Here is a 26728-nt window from a genome sequence, read left to right as displayed (position 1 = left end):
CTTGTGCCAGTTCCGGCGTTTAACGCTGGAAATCTTGAGGGTGACTTTGAACGCCGGTTTGGGCCATCAAATCTTGGGCAAAGTATGGACTATTATATATTGCTGGAAAGCCCAGGATGTCTACTTTCCAACGCCGTTGAGAGCGCGCCAATTGGGCTTCTGTAGCTCCAGAAAATCTACTTCGAGTGCAGGGAGGTCAGAATCCAACAGCATCTGCAGTCCTTTTTGGTCTCTGAATCAGATTTTTGCTCAGGTCCCTCAATTTCAGCCAGAAAATACCTGAAATCACAGAAAAACACACAAACTCATAGTAAAGTCCAGAAAAGTGAATTTTAACTAAAAACTAATAAAAATATACTAAAAACTAACTAGATCATAACAAAAACATACTAAAAACAATGCCAAAAAGTATACAAATTATCCGCTCATCAATGCTGCATAACTTTGACATCATTCAACTTAAACTCATCCTCATTGACTCTCAGGGTCACTTCCCCTTTTTGGACGTCAATGTGAGTTCATCCAGTTGCTAGGAAAGGTCTTCCTAAAATGAGAGTTGCACTCTTGTGCTCCTCTATTTCCAGCACTACAAAGTCAGTGGGAAAGGCGAATGGCCCAACCTTGACAATCATGTCCTCAATCACGCTTGATGGTATTTTAATAGAGCCATCAGCAAGTTGGAAACATATTCGGGTTTGTTTGACTTCTTCAGTCAAACCAAGCTTTTTGATAGTGGATGCAGGTATCAGGTTGATACTTGCCCCTTGATTACATAGAGCAGTCTTGGTACAAGTACCCTCTAATGTGCATGGTATCATAAAGCTTCCGGGGTCTTTAAGCTTCTCTGGTAAGCTTTTTAGAATGACTGCACTGCATTCCTCAGCGAGGAGAACTTTTTCAGTTTCTCTCCAATCCTTCTCATGACTTAAGATCTCTTTCATGAACTTAGCATAAGAGGGTATTTGCTCAAGTGCCTCTGCAAACGGAATCTTTATTTCAAGAGTCCTGAGATAGTCTACAAAGCGGGCAAATTGTTTATCCTGTTCCGCTTGGTGGAGTATTTGAGGATAAGGCATCTTGGCTTTGTATTCTTCAACCTTAGTTGCTGCAGGTTTATTTCCTATAGAGGTGGTTAGAGAAGCCTTCTTAGAGGGGTTATTATCAGCACTTGCAGGTGTTTGATCCCTCATTGGCGTTTGAACGCCAAGATTGGGGGCTGGATGGGCGTTTAACGCCAGATTTTCCCCCTTTTCTGGCGTTTGAACGTCAGAACAGGACATGGAATGGGCATTTAACACCAGTTTTTCACCCTTTTATGGTGTTTAAACGCCAGGAATGGGCATCGACTGGGAATTTAACGCCAATTTTCACCCTTTTCTGGCGTTTGAACGCCAGAATTATTCCTCTCGGGGCTATTACTGTCCTCAGAGGGATTTTGGGCAGTGGTTTGCTCGTCCTCTATTGGTTGTTCATTCCTTGACTTTCTGTTGCCTTGAATTGAGGAATTTAATGTCTTCCCACTCTTTAATTGAACAGCTTGGCATTCTTTTGTTATTTGTTTGGATAACTGCTGTTTTGTTTGATTCAATTGTTTCTCCAAACTTTGGTTAGCATCCTTGGATTCTTGTAGCATTGCCTTAAACTCTGCTAGCTGTTCTGTTAGATAACATAATTGCTGATTGAATTCAGCAACTTGTTCTGGAGGACTAAGTTCAGTGGATACTGCCTTAGCTTCTTCTTTTATGGAGGACTCACTACTTAAGTACAGATGCTAATTTCTAGCAGCTGTATCTGTGAGCTCTTGAGCTTCTTCAATTATTTTTCTCATGTGTATAGATCCACCAGCTGAGTGGTCTAGAGATATTTGGGCTTTTTCCGTAAGCCCATAGTAGAAGATGTCTAACTGCACCCACTCTGAAAACATTTCAGAGGGGCATTTCCTTAGCATCTCTCTGTACCTCTCCCAGGCATGATAAAGAGATTCGTGATCCTCTTGGTTAAAGCCTTGGACGTCCAGCCTTAGCTGTGTCATCCTTTTTGGAGGGAAATATTGATTCAGAAATTTGTTTGATAACTGTTCCCATGTTCTTATGCTGGCTTTGGGTTGGTCATTTAACCACCTCTTAGCTTGGTCTTTTACAACAAATAGAAATAGCAATAATCTGTAGACATCCTGATCCACTTCCTTATCACCTCAATAGGCTCTTCTTGTGGAAGACCAGAATACTGGCAGTTTTGCTGCACTATGATAATGAGCTGAGAATTTAGCTCAAAAGTGTTAGCTCTTATGGGAGGTATACACTACTTCCATATGAAGCAGTCGTGGAATTAGCATATGACCCCAGAGTCTTTCTGGACTGTTCATTTCAACTTAGATCCATGATGGAGAAAGGGAGATGATGTGGATTGTAAAAAAAATTATTCTTTTATTTATTTATTATTTTTTTCTTTTTTTTTAAATACCAAAATTAAAAAAATGAAATAAAAGGAAATTTAAGACTAAAATAATTAATTAATTAAAAAGATTTTGAAAAATTTTGTAAAATATTTTCGAAAAATAGAGAGAGAGAAAGTAGTTAGGAAGTTTTGAAAAAGATATGATTTAAAAATTTTCACCAAGTCAACCCAAGGGATTCAAAATTTTATGAGGAATTAAAGGAAAAGATATTTTTTATTTTTGAATTTAAAGCGGAGAGAAAAACAACAAAGTGACACCAAACTTGGAATTTTTAGATTAAAACAATGGAAACAAACAAGAAAACTTTGAATGTCAAGATGAACACCAAGAACACTTTGAAGATCAAGATGAACACCAAGAACAAATTTTGAAAATTTTGAAGAACATAAGAACACAAAGGACACCAAACTTAAAAATTTTTATACTTGGTACACTAATAATTCAAAAATGTATAAGATAATAAGCAACAAAAGACACCCAACTTAGCATTTTTAGGAAACCAAACACATTTTTTTTGAAAATTAAAAGGAAAAACACAAACAAAAGACTCAAATTTAGTGACTCTAAACCAACAAAAATAAATTATTCCTAATCTAAGCAACAAGATGAACCGTCAGTTGTCCAAACTCAAACAATCTCCGGCAACAGCGCCAAAAACTTGGTGCACGAAATTGTAAATCACACATTTCACAACTCGTACGACTAACCAGCAAGTGCACTGGGTCGTCCAAGTAATACCTTACGTAAGTAAGGATCGATCCCACAGAGATTGTCGGCTTGAAGCAATCTATAGTTATCTTGTAAACCTTAGTCAGGAGATTAATAATGAAGAGAGTTTTGTTGTAAAAAGTAAAAGAACATGAAATGAATAATACTTGTTATGCAGAAATGGAGAACAAGTTGAGGTTTTGGAGATGCTTTGTCTTATGAATCTCTGCTTTCCTATTGTTGTCTTCTTCACGCACGCAAGGCTCCTTCCACGGCAAGCTGTATGTTGGTGGATCACTATTGTCATTGGCTATCATCCGTCCTCTCAGTGAAAATGGTCCAACTACGGGTTTCGTAGGGCTAATCATCTGTCGGTTCTCACTCATGTTGGAATAGGATCCCTTGATCCTTTTGCACACTGTCACTGCGCCCGGCATTTGTGAGTTTGAAGTTCATCATAGTCACCCCTTCCCAGATCCTACTCGGAATACCACAGACAAGGTTTAGACTTTCCAGATCTCAAGAGTGCTGCCAATTGATTCTAGCTTATACCACGAAGACTCTGGTTCCACGGATCTGAACGCTCTGTTGTAAGGAGAAGTAATCAAACTCGTGAACCAGAAACCCAAGAGATACACACTCAATCTAAGGTAGAACGGAAGTGGTTGTAAGTTGAGAATGGTGATGAGTGTCATGGATCATCACATTCATCATGTTGAAGTGCGAATGATTATCTTAGAATAGAAACACGCGTGATTGAATAGAAAACAGAAATAATTGCATTAATCCATTGAGACACAACAGAGCTCCTCACCCCCAACCATGGGGTTTAGAGACTCATGTCGTAGAATATACAAATTCAGATGTAAAATGTCATGAGGTACAAAATAAATCTCTAAAAGTGGTTTTTATACTAAACTAGTAACCTAGGTTTACAGAAAATGAGTAAACTAAGATAGATAGTGCAGAAATCCACTTCTGGGGCCCACTTGGTGTGTGTTTGGACTAAGCATTGAATCTTTCTCATGCATAGGCTATTCCTGAAGTTAAATGCCAGCTTTGGTGTCAGTTTGGGCGTTTAACTCCAACTTTTATTCCAGTTCTGGCGTTTAACGCCAGAAAAGGGTAAAAAGCTGGCGTTTAAACGCCAGTTTGCGCTATCAAATCTCAGAAAAAGTATGGAATATTATACATTGCTGGAAAGCCCAAGATGTCTACTTTCCAACGCAATTTAGAGTGCGCCAATTGGGCTTCTGTAGCTCCAGAATATCCGTTTCGCATGCAGGAGGGTCAGAATCCAATAGCATCAACAGTTCTTTTTCAGCCTCTGAATCAGATTTTTGCTCAGGTCCCTCAATTTCATCCAGAAAATACCTGTAATCATAGAAAAATGCACAAACTCATAGTAAAGTCTAGAAATGTGATTTTTTCATAAAAACTAATAAAAATATGCTAAAAAGTAACTAAAGCATACTAAAAACTACATAAAAATACCAGCAAAAAGCGTATGAAATATCCGCTCATCAGTACGTCATGCGAGCAAGGAGTTCTAGTAGAAGAGCTTGCACACGCAAACCAGTGTTGTGTACACGAGATGTCAAATCCTTCAAGGTCACGTACACAAAATGATACTCGCGACGTGAGCATACGTTGTAGGTTACACACCTCGCGTACACGAGCAGGGGTCGCGTATACGAGCTCCTGTTTTTCCAAAACTATGATTTTTCAACTTTAATGCATTCCTCCAACTTTCAAAATCCCTTATACTCTTGTTTAAAGCTTCGTAGGTGGAACTTGGATAGTGAAGTATTCTTAGGGCTGTGAGAAAGGTAACTTGTTGATGAAGTAAGGGGTGAATTAATGATGAATCATGTTCGATATTGATTATATGAGTTTACTGAGGATGATGGCAGAAGTGTTGTTTATCTTATAAGCCGGATGGCTATATTGGTAATGAATTGTGGATAATTATGAATTATTTTATGAGCCGGATGGCTATATTGATATTGAATTACGGCTGATTATGAATATATGATTATAGATTGATAATGTGGTTGTTGTACTTCTAAATATCTGATATACGAGTTTCCTTGGGTGAAAGCAGTGGCTTGCCACCACGTGTTTTGGGTTAAGACTCGATACTCTACTGACCTTATGTCGTAAGTGTGGCCGGACAATGTGAAAGTTCCGGATGAGCTCGCCCCCGTGGATAGACACCGATGTGTGTTATATGATTATAATTGAGAATTATTTGAGTTTTGCGGATGCATGACAGAGGGACAGTCCAATGGTTAACTACTAGAACTTATCGGGTTGGCTATATAACTGACAGATGAGACTCATCAGCCATAGGACAGGCATGCATCATATGCATCTAGATGTTTGTTTGGATTTCCTAACTGACTGCATAAACTACTTGCTACCTATTTATCTTCTATATCTGAATCCTAATTGTGATTTCCTTGAATGTAATAATTGTTTTTGAACAAATGATTCCAGTGGAGGTTCGGAGGTTCGGAGGAGTTGAAAAGGGGAGTATTAGATAGAATAAAGATACTTATTTAATGACCTAATTTACTTTTGGTTATTTATGTTTTATAAGGTTAATTTATATATCGGGAGTCCTATATTTCCTTCTACTTTCTTGGGACATTATATGTTAGATATGTGGGCACTATTACCATGCTGAGAACCTCTGGTTCTCACCCCATACATATTTTGTGGTTTTTAGATGCAGGACGTGAGGCACCTCGCTAAGGCATGCTGGAAGCTTTTGATAGTGAAGATCTTTGCTTTGGAGAAACAGGTTATGTAAAACTATGTCTTTTGGGTTCTCTTATATATATGTATATGTATACTTATGTGCTTTGGCCGGTTTATCTTGAGCCTTGGTTCCTGTATTTTGGAACTCTTTTGTATAGATCCATGTTGGCTTACTCTTGCCTTGTTTCGTTTACGTTATCGCTTCATGAGTGTTGTGCCTTTTGATGAGGGAAAAACGATTCCACACAAACTTACCGGCAAGTGTACCGGGTTGTATCAAGTAGTAATAACTCACAAGAGTGAGGTTGATCCCACAGAGATTGATGGATTGAGCAATTTTAGTTAGGTGATGAATTTAGTTAAGCGAATATTTGGTTATTTGAGTGATTTTGATTAATAAAAAATAAATTGCGAGTAAGTAAAAGTGCAGAAGGTAAATTGGATAGAAAAGTAAAGTGTAGAAGAGATAAATTGTAGAAACTTAAAGTTCAAGAAAGTAAAAGAGCTTAAACTTAAATTTCAAGAAAAGTAAATTGCAGAAACTTAAAGTGCAAGAAATGTAAATTGCTAAATCTAAATTGTTGAGAAATCTAAATTGCTTGAAGAATAAAAGGATTTGGGTGCTGGGATTCAGAATTTAACAAGAAAATGCAAGTTAAAGTAAATCAGAGAGCTTTGAGATGAAAAGATTCAGCTCAGTAGCTAAATAGAAATGGAAAATTGGTTGAAGGAACAAACAGCAAGAAAACTTAGCTCAATTATGAAATTTTAAAAGAGAAACTAAAGATCGAAGAAGAGCAATGAGATCAGAAAGTAGATCTAGATCCCAATCACTCCCTTGACCAAACAGAAAAGAAATTGCAGAAGAAATGAAAATGAAAACAGCAGAGAAGATCTTGATCCAATTCTCCAATTCTCAGAACTAAATGAAAGGAAAGCAAAGATGATTCTCAGATCAAGAAATTCAATGGAGTTCTTCAATTTGAATTCAAAAACTGAATACAGACAGTAGAAGTTGCAGAAGCAAGAAAATGAAAACAGAAAGCAAACTAGATCTAATCCCAATTCTCCAAATTCAAAATAAATGAAAATTAAAAGTGAAAAACTAAAATGAGCTAAAAGGTCTTTTAGAAATTGAATTTGATCCTATTTATACACTTTCTATTTTGGTCTTTAGATCCTGGAATGTGCCTTTTGATTTTGGATTTGAAGAATCAACGGATCTGGATGGCATTTCATTGAAAATGGGTTGGAGGCATGCTCAGTGGAGCGCTCCATTGGCTTTTGTGAATGCTAAGCTCACTTAGCATTGTGTGCCTTGTCACGTTCCAATCCTCCTTGCCCATAGTGTTCACTCTTTGAACGCTACGTTCACTCTTTGAACGTTGGCTTTGCTCCCTTGGTGCTCCCTCTTTGAGCGCTACATTGCAATTCTTGAGCGCTCCTAGTTGCTTTGATGTTGTGCCTTGCTTCCTTTAATTGAGAGGCACGAAAAAGGTAAGGCTAGTGAACGTAGCGTTCACTTCTTTGAACGCTACCTCCTTGGTTTGCTTTGAGCCCAGCTTCCCTTGGCTGAGAGGCACGAAAACGTTGCCAAGAGTGAGCGTGGCGTTGGAACTTTTGAACGCCACCTTGGTTTGCTTGCTGCGAGCCCTCCTTTCTTGGCTTGACAATGCACGAAAAAGGTGGATATAGTGAATGTAGCGTTCACTTCTTTGAACGCTGCTCTTCGTTGAGCCTTTCTCTTAGTGCACTACGTTCAAAACATTGAACGATACCTAGTTGAGCCTAAAGAAAACGTTGCCAAAAGACTTGAGAGGTACGAGAACGTTGCCAAAAGAAAACGCTACGCTCTCATTCTCGAACGCTAGCCTTCTTGGTGTGTTGGTTCCTTCTTCGAATGCAATGCTTTTATTGTCTTGGGCCACGCTTTTAAAAGCATGGCCTAAGGTCCAAAGCATGCTCAAACTTCAAAGTGTGCCCGAAATTCTTCTTTCCTTTGTTTGAGCTTAATTTGTGCTTTCTTCTTCTTTTCCTTTATCTTTTCACCTGTTATCAACTAAACAAATACATCAAAGCCTCATCAAAATCACAAGATCTTTGCATCATTTATAAAATCAATTAACTTTAGCATAAAACCTATGATTTTGTGTAAAATACATGATGTTTGATTGATTTAAGATAATCATGAAAATCCACTCCAATTACTTACTTATTGTGCAAGAAAGTGCATAAAACCTAATAAAACTAATGAAAAATGCTTGTAAAACTAGCATAAGATGACTTGTCATCACAACACCAAACTTAAATCTTGCTTGTCCCCAAGCAAGCACTAAACATGAGAAGAAATGAAGTGAGACAAAGAAGTATATAGGTCTTTATTTAGTAGGTAATTGAATTAAGACTGTGGGATTTTATGCAGACAAGATGCAGCTCACTTATTCTTTGCTGATAGATAAGAAATGTTTCCTTGAAGGTTCACTAGAGTTGCTGTTATAATTCCTTGCTCTTTGATTGACCCCTGTTAGCTTTTTCTTTCTTTCTTTTTGCTTAGAAAGCTTATTTCTCAGTGACAGCTTTGTGTCAAGTGTTGGAGCAGCCTTTAGCTTAATTTTTCTCAACACTTCTTCACTACAAACACTTGGCTCACAAATCTTCTTAGGAACATTGATTCCCATCATCTCTTTGGATTACTAAATGCTTTGTAGCTAGGTTGCTCTTGATAATGGACTTTCGGTTGGTAATCCCAGATTAGTTAATCCAAGTTACCAAGTTTTAAAAGACTCTTCAGAACCTAATTGTCCAAGCATGAAGCACCACAAGCATATGTCCTAAGGTCCAAGCTATTGGTGTCTAGCCTTATTATTTGTGTCATTTGCCAATTCTTGGCATTTCTTTTCTTTTCTTTCTCACTTTTCTTCATTTTGTAGGGATATTCATTAATAAAAGGTTTTATGACAACAACTAAGCTCACACTACATAGAACATTCTATTATGCAGCTTTTATAATTGAGCTAGTCATCAAATCAAGAAATTATCACCACAAATCTTTATTCTAATTCCTACAACATTAGACAATCACCTTCCATTTTAAATATTTTCTCTTATTGATGCAAAAAGGGAAACAAGAAATGAATTTAAGGCAGATGAAAATGACAACAAGCATTATGCAAATCACCTATTTTGAATAACACATGACAGCTAACCAATAGAGTGCAAATAAGGTAAGCTTTATCAAAAGGGAGAATAATTTGACTTCCAACTGAAGCATAGCAGAGAGAGACAGTTGAGTAATAATACAACCTTTTGGTATCTTCTTGTTTAGTCCTTCATCTTCTTTTTCAGCTTTTATGTCATCTTTGCTCATGATGTATAATCCTTCGAAAAAGTTGAGTATTTCTCTGTACTGTACTGATAGTGGAAGTTGCTTGTCCCCCAAACACTTAAAAAAATAGTTAGCATGCATGAATGTTTGCAAACTTTTGAACTTACTTTGGTGTGTGAACACCAAACTTAGTCCTTTGCCAACATCTCTTATGCAACAAATCATCCATATACATGAAACCTTGTGCTTTTGATAAAAGTAATAGAACTAAAAACTAGAAAGCAGAAAATGGCTGAGTGGTTTTCATGATTGCTTGGAGCTAGTACTCATTTATGCAGAGGGTTGAATTTTAAATGAGAATTTTAGTGGAACACCAAACATAGCATCCTTCATTCACCCTTAAATTGTTTTTGGTGTGCAACACCAAACTTAGCTCCTTGCAATATAGATAAATCTACTCAACCCTCTTATTGAAATAGTTAAGCAAAGAAAACTACCTTTGGTTGGGTTGCCTCCCAACAAGCACCCTTTTAATGTCACTAGCTTGACATCCTTCATTCTTGCTCAGTTTAATTTTTGAATCTCCTTCTCTTTGTCCCAATGGCCTCCCAAGTAATGCTTTGCCCTGTGACCATTTGTTGTAAAACTGTTCTTTGTTACTTCATCTAGTAGTTCAAGGCTTCTATAAGGAAGAACCTTTTTCACCAAGTAGGGACCAGTCCATTTAGACTTGAGTTTGCCAGGGAAAACTTTGAGTCTGGAGTTATACAAGAGTACTTTCTGTCATGGTTTGAACTCCTTCTTTGAGATCCTCTTGTCATGCCATCTCTTAGCTTTTTCCTTGTATATCTTAGCAATTTCATAGGCTTCCAGTCTAAACTCATCCAACTCATTTAATTGCAATAACCTCTTTTCTCCTGCTGCTTGAGAATCAAGGTTGAGGATTTTGGTAGCCCAAAAAGCTTTATGCTCAAGCTCTATAGGAAGGTGACAAGACTTTCCATATAACAACTGAAAAGGAGACTTTTCAATGGGGGTTTTGAATGTTGTTCTATATGCCCAGAGAGCATCTTCTAATTTTCTGGCCCAATCCTTTCTTGTACTCCCCACTGTTTTCTCCAAAATCCTCTTCAACTCCCTATTTGCAAGCTCTGCTTGGCCATTGGTTTGTGGATGATATGGTGTAGCTACTTTATGCATCACCCTATATTTGTGAAGTAGTTTCTCCATCTGTTGTTGCAGAAATGACTACCACCATCACTGACAAGACCCTTAGGCACTCCATATCTAGTAAAAATGTGCTTCTTAAGGAATTGAAGGACAATTTGTGCATCACATGTGGTTGTTGCTATGGCTTCCACCCACTTTGAGACATACTCTATTGCTACAAGTATGTACTTGAAGGAATATGATGGTGAAAAAGGGCCTATAAAATCTATTCCCCAAAGATCAAATAGTTCTACCTCCAAGATGTAGTTCTGAAGCATCTCATTCCTTCTTGTTAATCCTCCAGCTCTTTGGCACTCATTGCATTGATGAACAAACTCTCTAGCATACTTGAATATGGTTGGCCAATAAAATCCACTTTGAAGTACTTTGGCTGCTGTTCTTTCTGGCCCAAAATGTCCACCATAAGCTAAGCCATGACAGTGCCACAATATGTCTCTCATCTCATTTTCAGGGATGCATCTTCTAATCACCCCATCTGGACACCTCTTGAACAAAAATGGTTCATCCCACAAGAATTTTCTGGCTTCATTACATAACTTCTTCACTTGTTGCTTGGTAAGCTCTTAAGGGATCTTCTTTCCCACCTTATAGTTTACAATGTCTGCAAACCAGGGAGCTTGTTGGATTTGTAAGAGGTGTTCATCTGGAAAGCTTTCGTTCACTGAATGTGGAGCTTGGTTAGCTTCTTGTGATAGTCTTGATAAATGGTCTGCTACTTGGTTCTCATTCCCTTTCCTGTCTCTTACTTCAATATCAAACTCTTGTAGCAGCAGCACCCACCTAATAAGCCTCGGCTTTGAATCCTGTTTAGACATGAGATACTTGAGAGTAGCATGATTAGTATATACTATAACCTTTGAATCAATCAAGTATTGCCTAAATTTATCAAATGCATAAAAAATTGCCAAAAGCTCTTTCTCAGTGGTGGTATAATTCTTCTGTGCCTCATTCAACACCTTGCTAGCATAGTATATAACATGATGCAGCTTGTCTTTCTTTTGCCCCAATACAGCACCAATTGCAAAGTTACTTACATCACACATAAGTTCAAAAGGCAACCCCAGTCTGGGGGTGTGATGATTGGTGCTTTAGTGAGTTTTCTTTTTAAAGTTTCAAAGGCATGCTTGCAATTGTCATCAAAGATGAAAGGATTATCAATCACTAGCAGGTTGCTTAGTGGTTTTGCTATTTTTGAAAAATCTTTAATGAATCTTTTGTAAAAACCAGCATGTCCAAAGAAACTTCTTACTGCTTTCACATTAATAGGTATAGGAAGCTTTTCAATGATTTCGATTTTTGCCTTGTCAACTTCTATACCTTTGCTTAAAACCTTATGCCCAAGAACTATCCTTTCAGGAACCATGAAATGGCATTTCTCCCAATTTAATACCATATTAGTTTCTTGGCATCTTTTCAAAACAAGAGTTAAATGATGCAAGAAAGTGTTAAATGAATTGCCAAAAATAGAAAAATCATCCATGAAGACTTCTAAGAACTTCTCCACCATGTCAGAAAATATAGAAAGTATACACCTTTGAAAAATTGCAGGGGCATTGCACAGCATAAATGGCATCTTTCTGTAAGCAAAGACTCCAAATGGACAGGTGAAGGAAGTCTTTTCTTGATCCTTAGGATCCACCACTATTTGATTGTACCCTGAATACCCGTCCAAGAAGCAATAATATGCATGGCTAGTCAATCTTTCCAATATCTGGTTGATGAATGGGAGAGGAAAATGATCTTTCCTTGTAGCATCATTCAGTTTTCTATAATCTATGCACATCCTCCACCCAGTCACTGTCCTTGTGGAGATTAATTCGTTCTTCTCATTGGAAATGACTGTCATTCCTCCCTTCTTTGGCACAACCTGTACTGGGCTTACCCATGAGCTGTCAGAGATTGGGTATATGATTCCAGCATTCCATAGCTTCATCACGTCTTTTTGAACCACCTCCTTCATGGTTGGGTTAAGTCTTCTTTGGGGTTGAACTACAGGCCTTGAATCTTCCTCCAATAGAATTTTATGCATATAAATGACAGGGCTTATGCCCTTGATATCATCAATCGTCCAACCCAAGCCTATCTTGTAAGCCTTTAACACTTCAATCAGCTTTGTTTCTTCTTCTATGTTCAAGGAGGAGTTTATGATCACTGGCAGGGCCTCTACTTCTCTAAGAAAGACATATTTGAGATGAGGGGGGAAAGGCTTTAACTTTTGCTTTGGCTTCTCCTCTGCCTTGCTTTCAAAGGAGATTTCTACCACTTTGGTGCATGAAGTTGCAATCACACTTTTGCAATCCGCACAACTAACCAGCAAGTGCACTGGGTCGTCCAAGTAATACCTTACGTGAGTAAGGGTCGAATCCCACGGAGATTGTTGGCTTGAAGCAAGCTATGGTTATCTTATTATTCTTAGTCAGGATATAATATCAATAATAATTTTTAGTTTTAATTTTAAAAAGTAAAAGAGCATGAAATAAATACTTATTATGCAGTAACGGAGAATATGTTGGAGTTTTGGAGATGCTTTGTCCTCTGAATTCCTGCAATATAATGCTTTCTCACTTTCATAAATGCAAGGCTCCTTCCATGGCAAGCTGTATGTAGGGCATCGCCGTTGTCAATGGCTACTTCCCATCCTCTCAGTGAAAATGGTCCAAATGATCTGTCACAGCACGGCTAATCATCTGTCGGTTCTCGATCATGTCAGAATAAGATCCATTGATCTTTTTGCGTCTATCACTACGGCCAACACTCGCGAGTTTGAAGCTCGTCACAGTCATCCAATCCCAGAATCCTACTCGGAATACCACAGACAAGGTTTAGACTTTCCGGATTCTCAAGGATGCTGCCAATGGATTCTAGCTTATACCACAAAGATTCTGATTAAGAAATCTAAGAGATACTCACAAAAATGGAGTTTAGAGACTCATGCCATCAAAAAGTACAAAATTCAGATCTAAAATGTCATGAGATACAAAATAAGTCTCTAAAAGTTGTTTAAATACTAAACTAGTAGCCTAGGTTTACAGAAAATGAGTAAACTAAGATGGATAGTGCAGAAATCCATTTTTGGGGCCCACTTGGTGTGTGTTGGGGTTGAGACTTAAGCTTCTCACGTGCCTGGGCTGTTTTTGGAGTTGAACGCCAGGTTGTAACCTGTTTCTGGCGTTGAACTCTAACTTGCAACCTGTTTCTGGCGCTGAACGCCAGACTGCAACATGGAACTGGCGTTAAACGCCAGTTTACATCATCTATCTTCGCGCAAAGTATAGACTATTATATATTGCTGGAAAGCCCTGGATGTCTACTTTCCAACCCAATTGAGAGTGCGCAAATTGGACTCCTGTAGCTCCAAAAAACCATTCCGAGTGTAGGGAGGTCAGAATCCAACAGCATCAGCAGTCCTTTTTCAGCCTAAATCAGAATTTTGCTCAGCTCCCTCAATTTCAGCCAGAAAATACCTGAAATTATAGAAAAACACACAAACTCATAGTGAAGTCCAGAAATATGATTTTTGCCTAAAAACTAATAAAAAATCTACTAAAAACTAACTAAAACATACTAAAATCTACATGAAATTACCCCAAAAAAGCGTATAAAATATCCGCTCATCACACTTCCTCTTCTATGAAACCTTGTTCCACCTCTATTTCCACTTTGTGTTCTTCTTGGTTGTTATCTTCCAGTAGCTCCTCCTCTACTTCTTCTATCATTTCCACTCTCATGTGCTTTTCCTTCTCTAGAGGATACTACATGGCTTTGAAGACATTGATGACCATCTTTTTGTCATGCACCCTGAGGGTCATCTCTCCTTTCTCCACATCAATAGTGGCTCTTGCTGTTGCTAAGAAAGGCCATCCCAATATGATTGAACTGTGTCCCTCTTCTTCCATGTCCAGGATAACAAAGTCAGTATGAAAAATGAATTCTCCAATTTTTACTAATAAATTTTCTAAAACCCTATTTGGTATCTTGAGTGATCTGTCAGCCATTTGGAGTGACATCCTGGTAGGCTTGACTTCCTCTATTGCAAGCTTCTTCATTAGTGAGAGGGGCATTAAATTGATGCTGGCTCCTAAGTCATAGAGAGCTTTGTCCAATATTTTGTTGCATATAGTGCAGGATAGGATGAAGCTTCCTGGATCTTTGAGCTTTGGGGGAAGACCTCTTTGGATGACAGCACTGCATTCCTGTGTTAAGATTATTATCTCCTTCTCATTCCAGCTCCTTTTCTTATTGATGAACTCTTTGAGGAATTTTGCATAAAGAGGCATTTGTTCTAGAGCATCAGCAAGTGGCATATTAATTTCCAGCTTCTTAAATACTTCTAGGAACCTAGGGAACTGTTGGTCTTTGATCTCCTTCTGCATCCTTTGAGGGTATGGCAAAGGAGGGGTATAAGTCTTCACTAACTTCCTCTGTTCTTGTGATGGCTCCTCCATAATTTGCTTCCCCTTGTTTGAAGCTTGATGTTCCTCTTTTTCCTTGAGCTTTTTTTGGTTCTTTTCTTCAATTGTCACTTGCTCTTTACTGCTGGTCTTTTCATCCTCTATTGGCTTCTTGGTGGCTTCTTTGTCATTCACCAAAGCTCTTCTACTCCTTAATTGGATTGCCTTACATTCTTCCTTGGGATTGGGAATGGTGTCACTTGGCAGTGCATTGGTTGGTCTCTCAGCCACTGTTTGTTTGGATAATTGACCAATTTGCCTCACTAGATTCCTTAGTGAGGCTTCATGGTTCTTGTTGGCTAGCTCTTGATGTTTCATCATCTTCTCCATCATTATCTCCAAGTTAGAGATCCTTTGAGCTTCTGGGGGTGGTTGTGGTTGATTGTAGGATATGGATGGTGGATGATAGTTATTTTGGTTAGTGGATGAATTGTTGGGTGGATAGTAGTTGGGTTGAGGTTGGTTGTTTTATGGTTTTCTATATTGGTTTTGGTTAGCGTTTTGATGGTTTGTGTTTCTGGAATTGTTTTGGTCTGAGTTTCTTTGCCAAGGCTATTGGTTTTGGTTGTCTTCCCATCTCAAATTTGGGTGGTTCCTCCAGGATGAGTTATAAGTGTCTCCATGGAACTTATTCTGACCGGAACCTTGATTGTGCACATACTGGACTTGTTCTTGCTGACTCTCTTCATAGTTTTCCTCATTTTGCCCCCATATAGGTGATGGTTGACTTGTATTCACTGCTATAACTTGGAGGCCATCAATCCTCTTGGCCATCATCTCCATTTGTTGTTGGATTTGTTGATGCATCACCTTGTTTTGAGCTAAGATGGTATCCACACCTTCCAGCTCTAATACACCCTTCCTTTGAGCTGGTTGGCGGTGCCTTTGATGACCATAGAAGTATTGGTTGTTTGTTACAGTGTCAATGAGATTTTGAGCCTCCTCCGCTATCTTCATGAGTTGTACTGAGCCTCCAGCAGAATAATCAAGTGCTTTTTGAGCTCTCAGTGTCAATTCTTCATAGAAGTTTTGGAGTCTATCCCATTCACTGAATATTTTTGGCGGGCACTTTTTGAATAGAGCTTTGTATCTCTCCCAGGCATCATACAATGACTCTCCATCTATCTGAGTGAATGTTTGGACCTCTGTTTTGAGTCTGATGATCCTTTGGGGAGGATAAAACTTGGCTAAGAACTTGTTCACTAGATCTTCCCAATTGTTGATGCTTTCTCTTGGAAATGCCTCCAACCATTGAGCAATTTTGTCTCTTAGGAAAAATGGAAACAACAATAATTTGTAAATGTTAGGATGCACACCATTGGTTTTCACTGTGTCACATATCCTTAGGAAGGTGGATAGGTGTTGGTTTAGATCTTCCAAGGGACCTCCTCCATAAGAACAATTATTTTGCACCAATGTGATGAGTTGAGGCTTCAATTCAAAGTTGTTTGCATTGACATTTGGAGTCAGTATGCTACTCCCATAGTGCCTTGGATTAGGAAAAGTATAGGAGGCTAGAACCCTCCTTTGAGGCTGGCCATTGTTGTTAGCCACTCCCTCTTGTGGATTAGGAACATTTCCTTCCATCTCTTGGTTCTCTTCATCTGATTCCTCTCCACCAATGACTCCCTTTCTTCTGGATTCTCTTCTTAGTCTTCAAAGAGTTCTCTCATCAATGTCACCAGAGGTGGAGACCTCTCTCCTTGCTTCTGTCATACACACAAAACTAGAAACCAAGAAACACAATCCACTCTATTGCTAGAGTTATGTTAAGGTTAGTTTAAACAAAAATACAAACAGTTAGTGTGTGTAGCAAAAATGAAAGAAAAATAAAAGAAGAAGAGCTTAATCTAGATTATCATCTTACTTAATCATTGTCAATGTAAATCGATCCCTAGCAACAGCGCCAAAAACTTGATGAGGGAAAAACGATTCCACACAAACTTACCGGCAAGTGTACCGGGTCGCATCAAGTAGTAATAACGCACAAGAGTGAGGTCGATCCCATAGAGATTGATGGATTGAGCAATTTTAGTTAGGTGATGAATTTAGTTAAGCGAAAATTTGGTGATTGGGGTGATTTTGATTAATAGAAACTAAAATGCAAGTAAGTAAAGGTGCAGAAGGTACATTGGATAGAAAAGTAAAGTACAGAAGAGATAAATTGCAGAAACTTAAAGTGCAAGAAAGTAAAAGAGCTGAAACTTAAATTGCAAGAAAAGTAAATTGCAGAAACTTAAAGTGCAAGAAATGCAAATTGCTGAAAAATGTAAATTGCTTAAAGAATAAAAGGATTTGGGTGCTGGGATTCAGAATTTAACAAGAAAATGCAAGTTAAAGTAAATCAGAGAGCTATGAGATGAAGAGATTCAGCTCAATAGCCAAACAGAAATGGAAAATTGCTTGAAGGAACAAACAGCAAGAAAACTTAGCTCAATTATGAAATTCTAAAAGAGAAACTAAAGATTGAAGAAGAGCAATGAGATCAGAAAGCAGATCTGGATCCCAATCACTCCCTTGACCAAACAGAAAAAAAATTGCAGAAGAAATGAAAATGAAAATAGCAGAGAAGTTCTTGATCCAATTCTCCAATTCTCAGAACTAAATGAAAGGAAAGAAAAGATGATTCTCAGATCAAGAAATTATTAATTTGAATTCAAAAACCCAATACAGATAGTAGAAGTTGCAGATGCAAGAAAATGAAAACAGAAAGCAAACTAGATCTAATCCCAATTCCCCAAATTCAAAATAAATGAAAATTAAAAGTGAAAAACTAAAATGAGCTAAAAGGTCTTTTACAAATTGAATTTGATCCTATTTATACACTTTCTATTTTAGTCTTCAGATCTTGGAATGGGCCTTTTGATTTTGGATTTGAAGAAGCAATGGATCCAGATGGCATTTAATTGAAAATGGGTTGGAGGCATGCTCCAGTGGAGCGCTCTGTTGGCTTTTGTGAACGCTAAGTTCACTTAGCATTGTGTGCCTTGCCACGTGCCAATCCTCCTTGCCCATAGCATTCACTCTTTGAACACTACGTTCACTCTTTGAACGTTGGCTTTGCTCCCTTGGTGCTCCCTCTTTGAGCGCTACGTTGTAATTCTTGAGCGCTCCTAGTTGCTTTGATGATGTGCGTTGCTTCCCTTGATTGAGAGGCACGAAAAAGGTAAGGCTAGTGAACGTAGTGTTCACTTCTTTGAACGCTACCTCCTTGGTTTGCTTTGAGCCTAGCTTCCCTTGGTTGAGAGGCACGAAAATGTTGCCAAGAGTGAGAGTGGCGTTGGAACTTTTGAACTCCACCTTGGTTTGGTTGTTGCGAGCCTTCCTTTCTTGGCTTGACAATCCACAAAAAAGGTGGATATAGTGAACGTAGTGTTCACTTCTTTGAACGCTGCTCTTCGCTGAGCCTTCCTCTTGGTGCGCTACGTTCAAAACGTTGAACGGTACCTAGTTGAGCCTTCTCCCCAAGACATGAGAGGTACGAGAACGTTGCCAAAAGGAAATGCTATGCTCTCATTCTCGAACGCTAGCCTTCTTGGTGTGTTGGTTCCTTCTTCGAATGCAACGCTTTTATTGTCATAGGCAACACCTTTAAAAGTGTGACCTAAGGTCCAAAGCGTGCTCAAAATTCAAAGTGTGCCGAAATTCTTCTTTCCTTTGTTTGAGCTTAATTTGTGCTTTCTTCTTCTTTCCTTTATCTTTTCACCTGTTATCAACCAAACAAATACATCAAAGCCTCACCAAAATCACAAGATCTTTGCACCATTTATAAAATCAATTAATTCTAGCATGAAACCTATGATTTTATGTAAAATATATGATGTTTGATTGATTCAAGATAATCATGAAAATCCAGTCCAATTACTTACTTATTGTGTAAGAAAGTGCATAAAACCTAATGAAACTAATAAAAAATGCTTGTAAAACTAGCATAAGATGACTTGCATCACCTTTCATTTTTAATGCTTTTCTTTTTACCTTTTCTTCAAAGACTCCTAGAAATAATTTTTTTCAACTATATTATATATATAATTTTTCTTTTAGAGGTCATATTACCTCACCACCTCTGTCTTATGACTTAAGCATAAGATTCTGTGTGGTAGGGTGTTACAATCGACGCTGGAACCACAGTAGGTCCCGGGAAGCTAAACGTCACCACGAGGATGACAAAAGAAGATACGGGAGAGTTTCCAAGCGAAGAAGAGGCAAACATGTGATAATGGGAGCTACCTCATTCATCTAGAGAATCCTGAATGCCAGGTTACTGAAGGGCTTCGACAAACCGACCAACATAAAGTACGATGGCACCAAGGATCCACAGGAACACCTAATGTTCTTCGAGACCAGGATGAACCTGGAAGGGGAAGTCGATGAAGTTCGGTGCAAGGCTTTCCCGATTACCCTAGCCGGTTGATGAACCTCTATTTTATGATTTATCTTATGCTCAATTAAGTGTTTTTATCAATTCTTCACCTACTTATTCATATGAATTGCATGATTTTACAATTTCTTCTTTATTTTATGATATATGTGAAAACATGTTTCCTATGCTTTAAAAATGTTAATTTTAATTATCCTTTATTATCATTCGATGCCGTAATCCATGTGTTGAGTATTTTCAGGCTTTATAGGGCAGGAATGGCTTTGAGGACAGAAAGGAAACACGCAAAAATGGAAAGAATGCATAAAATGGAGTTTTTGAAGAAATGGCAGCGACGCGAACGTATGGACGACGCGAACGCGTGCCTCGCGCAAAATGGCATCGACGTGTACGTGTGAACGACGCGGACGTGTGACTAGCGCGAAACACAACTGACGCAAACGCGTGACTGACGCAGACGCGTGGAAAGGAAAAACTCCAGATGACGCGAATGCGTGACCCATGTGCACGCGTGACGTACGCCACGTGTAGAAAATTCCAGAAGTTGCCCCCAGCGAATTCTGGACCCTTTTTCGGTCCAAATCCAAGCCCAGAAAACACAGGTTAGAGGCTATAAAGTGCGGGAGTCCATTCATTCAATGGGAAGAAGCTGATAATTTACAATTTTAGGTTTTAGATGTAGTTTTTAGAAAGAGAGGCTCTCTCCTCTCTGTTAGGATTTAGGATTAGGATGTCTCTTAGGATTTAGGATTTCATCTTCTTCATTCCAGGTTCAATGTTCCTTTAATTTATTTTCTACTTTATTTATTCTATTACTTTAATTGTTATTTATCTTTCCAAATTGGTTTATGAACTCCATGTTAGAATTGATATCTCTATTTAATATAATTTGAGGTATTTCAGATTTATAATTGCTTCTTTAATTTATGTTATTGATGCTTCTAATTAATCCAACTTATTTTCATTCAAGTAGATTTTCTTTCCTTTTGGCTTTGGTTGAGTAATTGGTGACACTTGAGTTATCAAACTCAGCAGTTGATTGGAAATTGGAGTTGTTGATTAATTTGGATCCCTCTAAAGCTAGTCTTTCCATAGGAGTTGACTAGGACTTGAGGAATTAAGTTAATTAGTCCACTTGACTTTCCTTTATTTAGTAAGGGTTAACTAAGTGGGAGCAAAATCTAATTCTCATCACATCTGATAAGGATAACTAGGATAGGATTTTCAGTTTTCATACCTTGCCAAGAGATTTTCTAATTATTAATTTATTTTTCTTATAATTTAAATTACTTGTTCCTTATTTCAAAAATCCAAAACAAAGATACTTTTTCCATAACCAATAATAAATCATACTTTCCTGCAATTCCTTGAGAAGATGACCCGAGGTTTAAATACTTTGGTTATAAATTTTATTAGGTTTTGTTTTGTGACAACCAAAACTTTTGTACGAAAGGATTATCCGTTGGTTTAGAAACTATACTTACAATGCGAATATATTTCTATGAAATTCTATACTAGCAATAATCTAATCGTCAAAATGGCACCGTTGCCGGGAAATTGCAAACGTGTGCCCTATTATTGGTTATTGTAAATATTTTCTTTTTCTTGTTTGTTTACTTTTGTTTTTGTTTTTAATTTTTATTAGTTACTATGAGTTCTCACCCCCATCGCTTTGAGTTTGGTTCTAATATTGTTGAAAGGAATGGAAGCTATAACAGGAATATGTATCAAGGTAAAAACAATCAAAGATAGACGGGGCCACGAGGATCTGATCAACCCTTTAGGCAACAACACCTTCCAAAATACCATGGACGACGACCATTCTACAATGCATGCCAAGACAATAGTTATGGTGGACCCTCTCGTGACAACCAACACCCACCAAATTGCTATGGTTAAGAGCCATTCCAAGGTGCGTACCAAGATGATAGATATGGTGGACCCCCTTGTATTTACCAACAAGCCCCATCATATGTCCACAAACCACCTCTTCAACATAGCTTTGAACCACCACACTCACAAGTCCCCTATCAATATTCGCCCATGTATGACCCTAATCCCTATCCACCCCAATTCTAATCTAATTACTCCCAAGAACCACCACTTCCCTATGCACCATGTCCATATCCATCAACCCAAGAATCAAGGGAGTGTTTCAAGGAAACAGTGGAAAGACTTCATGCAACCCTTCGCCAACTGGATAAAGTGATCAATCGATTACCTTCCCGACATTCGGATACTCAAGGAACCCCCATGGCTTCATGTGGACAATCTAACGATGAACGTAGCATGAAGGAGATACTAGAAACTCTGGTGGACAGCAAGGAGCATGACTTTGTACTGGAACAATTGGAGGAAGCCAAAATTATCGAAGAAGAAGAATTAGTTGAAGACTTAGGAAATGCTGAACCTCCATGGGAATCCAGAGTTGTGGAAAATTCCGTCAAAGAAGTTGCAGTTGATGCTAAGAAGGATAGCGCACAACCCCCAAAGCAGGTATCCTATGAAGAACTGGACAGAACAACTCAAGACGCGAGTTTCCTTTATAATGATGATCACGAGTCAAGTTCTCCTAGTAACGAACTTGCATCCGCAAGTGACTTCTTTGAAACAGAAGAACCTTCCCCAAGTGAATACGAAGATGATGCTGAGGTAGATTTTTCTCAACCTCCAACTTATTACTTGAGTGATGAGGAAGAAATCAAAGACTTTGATCAAGACGTGGTTGCAAATTAAAGAAGTTTGCACAAAAATGGAGGAATTCACAGAAGGATACATGGGAGCAGAGCTTGCAAGACCATTGAAAACACCTATTCCAAGGCTATTACCACCCAACACCAACTTCAAGTGGGTAACATCCTTAGCCTTTGTATTTACTTTTCCACTTGAATATGGTTTGCTTGAAACAGATGGCCAACTTAGAGCTCTCTGCGGCTTTAAGAGTAAGAGAAAAATGGTTCGTACTCAGAGCTGGTACACAAGATCCAATAAGATTCCACGCTTCAATTTGAGGTGCAAGGATTGGTGTAGAGTTCGATCGAGTGGGTCTCAGAAGCTGTTTGGTTATTTTAGTGAGAATCTGAACTCTACACCACTCGGTTGGAAGAATGCAGGTAAAGACGAAAACGGGTGTAAAAGTAAAGTCTGGGACCCCAGAATTTATTCTGGCAATCAGCACTCTTGGGACCTAGTCATCTGCTTTGACTTGCTTGAAGGCTTTATATGCCTAGTTTGGGATCCCGGAGGCTACTGGAATTCCAAACATTGGTGGAGATTTTTGGACGAATTCAAGCACAAGCCACCATAACAGGAAGCTCACCAAATGTCCAACTTAAAGACTTTAACTAAAAGTGCTAGGTGGGAGATAACCCACCATGGTATGATCGTCCCTTCTTCAATTTCAATTTTTATCTTGTTGTGTTTGTTTTTAAGTTTTATTTTATTTTATTCTATTTTATTGAACATGGAATTATTCATAACATCCATATCAGCGTTGCATTTTGCATACTGCAGAAAAAAGGGACCTCACGCGTTCGCATGGGCCACGCGTGGGCGTCGATTGCAAATCGGCGTCAAGATCCAACGCCCAGAAAGTTAGGCTGGAATCGTGCGGCTGGTGTGCGTTGAGCACAAATTGGGCCATGCGTTCGCGTCACTAACGCGATCGCACCACTTACACTACACACACCACGCGAAAGCGTGAGCGACGCATACGCGTCGCGTGGATATTATGGCCCCCTAAATGGAAACAGAGAGTTGCGCCAAAACGACGCTGGAATTGTGCGTTTAGCACAATTCCAAGCGACGCGTTCACGTGTTTTCCACGTACGCGTCACTTACATTATATCTCACTCGCGCGATCGTGTCAATAACGCGTCCGCATCATTCCCTTTTCATCTCAATCACGCAATCGCGTGCCTTATGCATTCGGGTACCTTACGCGTTCGCGTGGATTTGAATCCACTAAAACAACCCACGTGAAACCCTAACCCCCCTCGCGTCAACCCATTCTCTTCTCCCCTCCCCCTCTGCACTCTCTCTTCTCACCTACACAACCACCACCACCGAAACCCCTTCCCTTCTCTTCTTTCTCTTCTTCCCCTTTAACCTTCTCCACAGCCGCCCCTTCGCCAAATGACCACCGCGCCACCACCGTCACCGCGCCACCATTAACAACCACGCCCACACGACCATCACCCACATCGCCTCCTTCTTTCCTCCTCCCCTCCATAACCCTTATCCACCCCCAACCACCGAACTGCCCCTAACCTCAACCACAGACCTCCACTGCAACGCCTTCCAGCTCCGCTGCGTTACCGCCACCACTGCCGCACCACCCCCATCTCTCTGAGCCCAATTTCTGTTCCTAGACATACCAGGTTCCGCCGAACACCAATTCCTTTCTCAGTTAGTTAGTTAGTTGCATATTTTTCAATTTACGTTCAAATTAGGATAGTTAGAGATGCATGATTATAGTGGATTTTAGGTGGTTAGGTAGCTAGGATGTGGTTAGTGGATTTAGGCCTGATAATTGCGCCGTTCTTGTTACCTGTTTTTATCTTATTCACAATTTTGAATTTGCTGTGCTGATGATACTGTTCATATGCTATTCTTTACTATTCTTTCATGCCGATTGAGTTCGTTTATCCGGAATTCATGTGAATTACTATTTGTTACTCTATTCTGCACTAATTTAATATCATATAAACTAATTTTGCTACTGTTTATCACCCGGGAATAACCAATTTTTGCCAGAATGCTGCCTAATTTTGTTTTCAGCAAATTGTTTCACTCAACTCCCATTCATGTATTGGTTTTGGAAATTTAGAATCTTGCACTAATTGGCTATAACCAAACCAATTCATGGATGAATGGGCTAGCATTCTTATTCTTTCTGGTTCCCTGATTAATAAATTGCATTCTTGATGATCTCAGTTTCATTTTGCAATTCTGTTATTTATCTGAATTATCATCAATAAACTGCAATCTTTGCTTGAATATGAGTTAATTGTTTTTCAAGTTTGTGAACTTATTGTTAACTAGGAACCTCATTATCATGCCACTTACTTTAACTTCACTTTTTAACCCCTAACTAATTTCATTTTCTAACTCAAGGCATGATTACTGTTTTTCCTAATTAACAAGAATTCCACATATCATATATTTTGGATTGTGATTTTTACTCTCAGACTCTTAACTCGCATACAGTCCAAAATTTACATATATTTAACTCACTTCATGCTTTTATTCCTCTTTTATTCATCTTTTGCCTCTCTATGCTTTTATTGCTATTGCTTACCTATTTTCCTGCTTTAGTTTCTTTAATTATATCCTGCTACTTCCGCTTTTCAGGTCGTTTGACCCCAAAAGTAAAGGAAAGGGCAAAGCAACTACAGACAAAAGAAAAAGAGGTGAACCCTCCACCACTATCCTAGATATCCTCCATGACGATTCCTGGCGGGAAAAGCATTTTACCCCGCAGGAAAAGGCAGATCAATTACTGCCTGCCACTGACCAAGTCAAGTTTGCCAACAGATACTGTGAGCTTAAGTATCCGGTTATTGCCACTTCCAGGAACCTATATCTGGAAAGGACACTCAAAATTCCAGAAGAACTACAACAATACACCTCAGATCAGATAAAACAGAGAGGCTGGTTCTTCCTAGAAAGGAACTTGACTAAGGTCAATGCATCCTGGGTCAGGGAATTCGATTGCAACTACTTCAAAACGTCCCTGGATGCAGTGCACCTCAGAGGGAAGCAGATCTTGATTACTGAGGCAGCTATTGAAGACATCTTCCAACTCCAGCCTAAGTCAGATCAACCGGATGGTTACCAAAAGGCTAAAGAGGATATGAGATTCATGCGATTTGACTGGGACGCAGTAAAGCGGATTATAGCTCTTGATCCTTGGTAAATGAAAATTACACTCACACTATGTAATTCCGCAAAACTAACCAGCAAGTGCACTGGGTCGTCCAAGTAATACCTTACGTGAGTAAGGGTGGATCCCACGGAGATTGCCAGCTTGAAGAAAACTATGGTTATCTTATTGTTCTTAGTTAGGATACCAATAGGGTTCTTTAGTTTCAATTGTAAAAAGTGAAAGAGCATGAAATGAGTATTTGTTACGCAATAATGGAAAATGTGTTGGAGTGTTGGAGATGCTTTGTCTTCTGAATCTCTGCTTTCCCCTGTCTTCTTCTTCACGCACGCAAGGTTCCTCCTATGGCAAGCTGTGTGTTGGTGGATCACTGTTGTCAATGGCAACCATCCATCCTCTCAGTGAAAATGGTCCAGGTGCGCTGTCACCACATGGCTAATCATCTGTCGGTTCTCACTCATGCTGGAATAGGATCTATTGATCCTTTTGTGTCTGTCACTACGCCCAACACTCGCGAGTTTGAAGTTCGTCATAGTCATTCAATCCCTGAATCGTACTCGGAATACCACAGACAAGGTTTAGACTTTTCGGATTCTCAAGAATGCTGCCAATGGATTCTAGCTTATACCACGAAGATTCTGATTAAGGAATCCAAAAGATACTCATTTATTCGAATGTAGAACAGAGGTGGTTGTCAGGCACGCGTTCATAGATTGAGAATAGTGATGAGTGTCATGGATAATCACATTCATCATAGTGAAGTGCGAATGAACATCTTAGATAGAAACAAGCGTGTTTGAATAGAAAACAGAAATAATTGCATTAATTCATCGAGATGCTGCAGAGCTCCTCACCCCCAACAATGGAGTTTAGAGACTCATGCCGTTAAAGAGTACAAAGTTCAGATCTAAAATGTCATGAGGTACAAAATAAGTCTCTAAAAGTTGTTTAAATACTAAACTAGTAATCTAGGTTTACAGAAAATGAGTAAACTAAGATAGATAGTGCAGAAATCCACTTCTGGGGCCCACTTGGTGTGTGCTGGGGCTGAGACTTCAGCTTCTCACGTGCCTGGGCTATTTTTGGAGTTATACGTCAGGTTGTAACCTATTTCTGGCGTTTAACTCCAACTTGCAACCTGTTTCTGGAGTTCAACGCCAGAATGCAACATGGAACTGGCGTTAAACGCCAGTTTACGTCATTTATCTTCGAGAAAAGTATAGAATATTATTTATTGCTGGAAAGCCCTGGATGTCTACTTTCCAACCCAATTGAGAGCGCGCCAATTGGACTACTGTAGTTCCAAAAAACTATTCCGAGTGCAGGGAGGTCAGAATCTAACAGCATCAGTAGTCCTTTTTCAGCCTGAATCATATTTTTGCTCAGCTCCCTCAATTTCAGCCAGAAAATACCTGAAATCATAGAAAAACACACAAACTCATAGTAAAGTCCAGAAATATAAATTTTTCTTAAAAACTAATAAATATATAAAAGAAGTAACTAAAACATACTAAAAACTACATGAAAT

General features: G+C 38.9%; 2 protein-coding genes across 2 annotated transcripts; both read right to left on the bottom strand.

Moving 5' to 3' along the window:
- Positions 1 to 14236: 14236 nt before the first annotated feature.
- LOC107465436 (uncharacterized) lies at positions 14237 to 15265 on the bottom strand. The gene has a single exon (XM_016084412.1). The coding sequence runs from the start codon at positions 15263 to 15265 to the stop codon at positions 14237 to 14239; it is 1029 nt and encodes a 342-aa protein (XP_015939898.1).
- A 222-nt stretch (positions 15266 to 15487) lies between these two features.
- Positions 15488 to 16522, bottom strand: LOC107465435 (uncharacterized). The gene has a single exon (XM_016084411.1). It carries the CDS (start codon positions 16520 to 16522, stop codon positions 15488 to 15490), a length of 1035 nt encoding a protein of 344 aa, XP_015939897.1.
- Positions 16523 to 26728: the final 10206 nt, after the last annotated feature.

The sequence above is a fragment of the Arachis duranensis genome, chromosome 9, assembly GCF_000817695.3.
Source record: "Arachis duranensis cultivar V14167 chromosome 9, aradu.V14167.gnm2.J7QH, whole genome shotgun sequence".
Taxonomy (NCBI): Eukaryota; Viridiplantae; Streptophyta; class Magnoliopsida; order Fabales; family Fabaceae; genus Arachis; species Arachis duranensis.
The sequence above is the reverse complement of the archived record's forward strand: the minus strand, read 5'-3'. Positions and strand labels throughout refer to the sequence as shown.

What these genes read in the sequence shown, in the direction of transcription:
- LOC107465436 (XM_016084412.1), bottom strand. Translation starts at nt 15,265, where the DNA reads ATGGAGAAGATGATGAAACATCAAGAGCTAGCCAACAAGAACCATGAA.
- LOC107465435 (XM_016084411.1), bottom strand. Translation starts at nt 16,522, where the DNA reads ATGGAAGGAAATGTTCCTAATCCACAAGAGGGAGTGGCTAACAACAAT.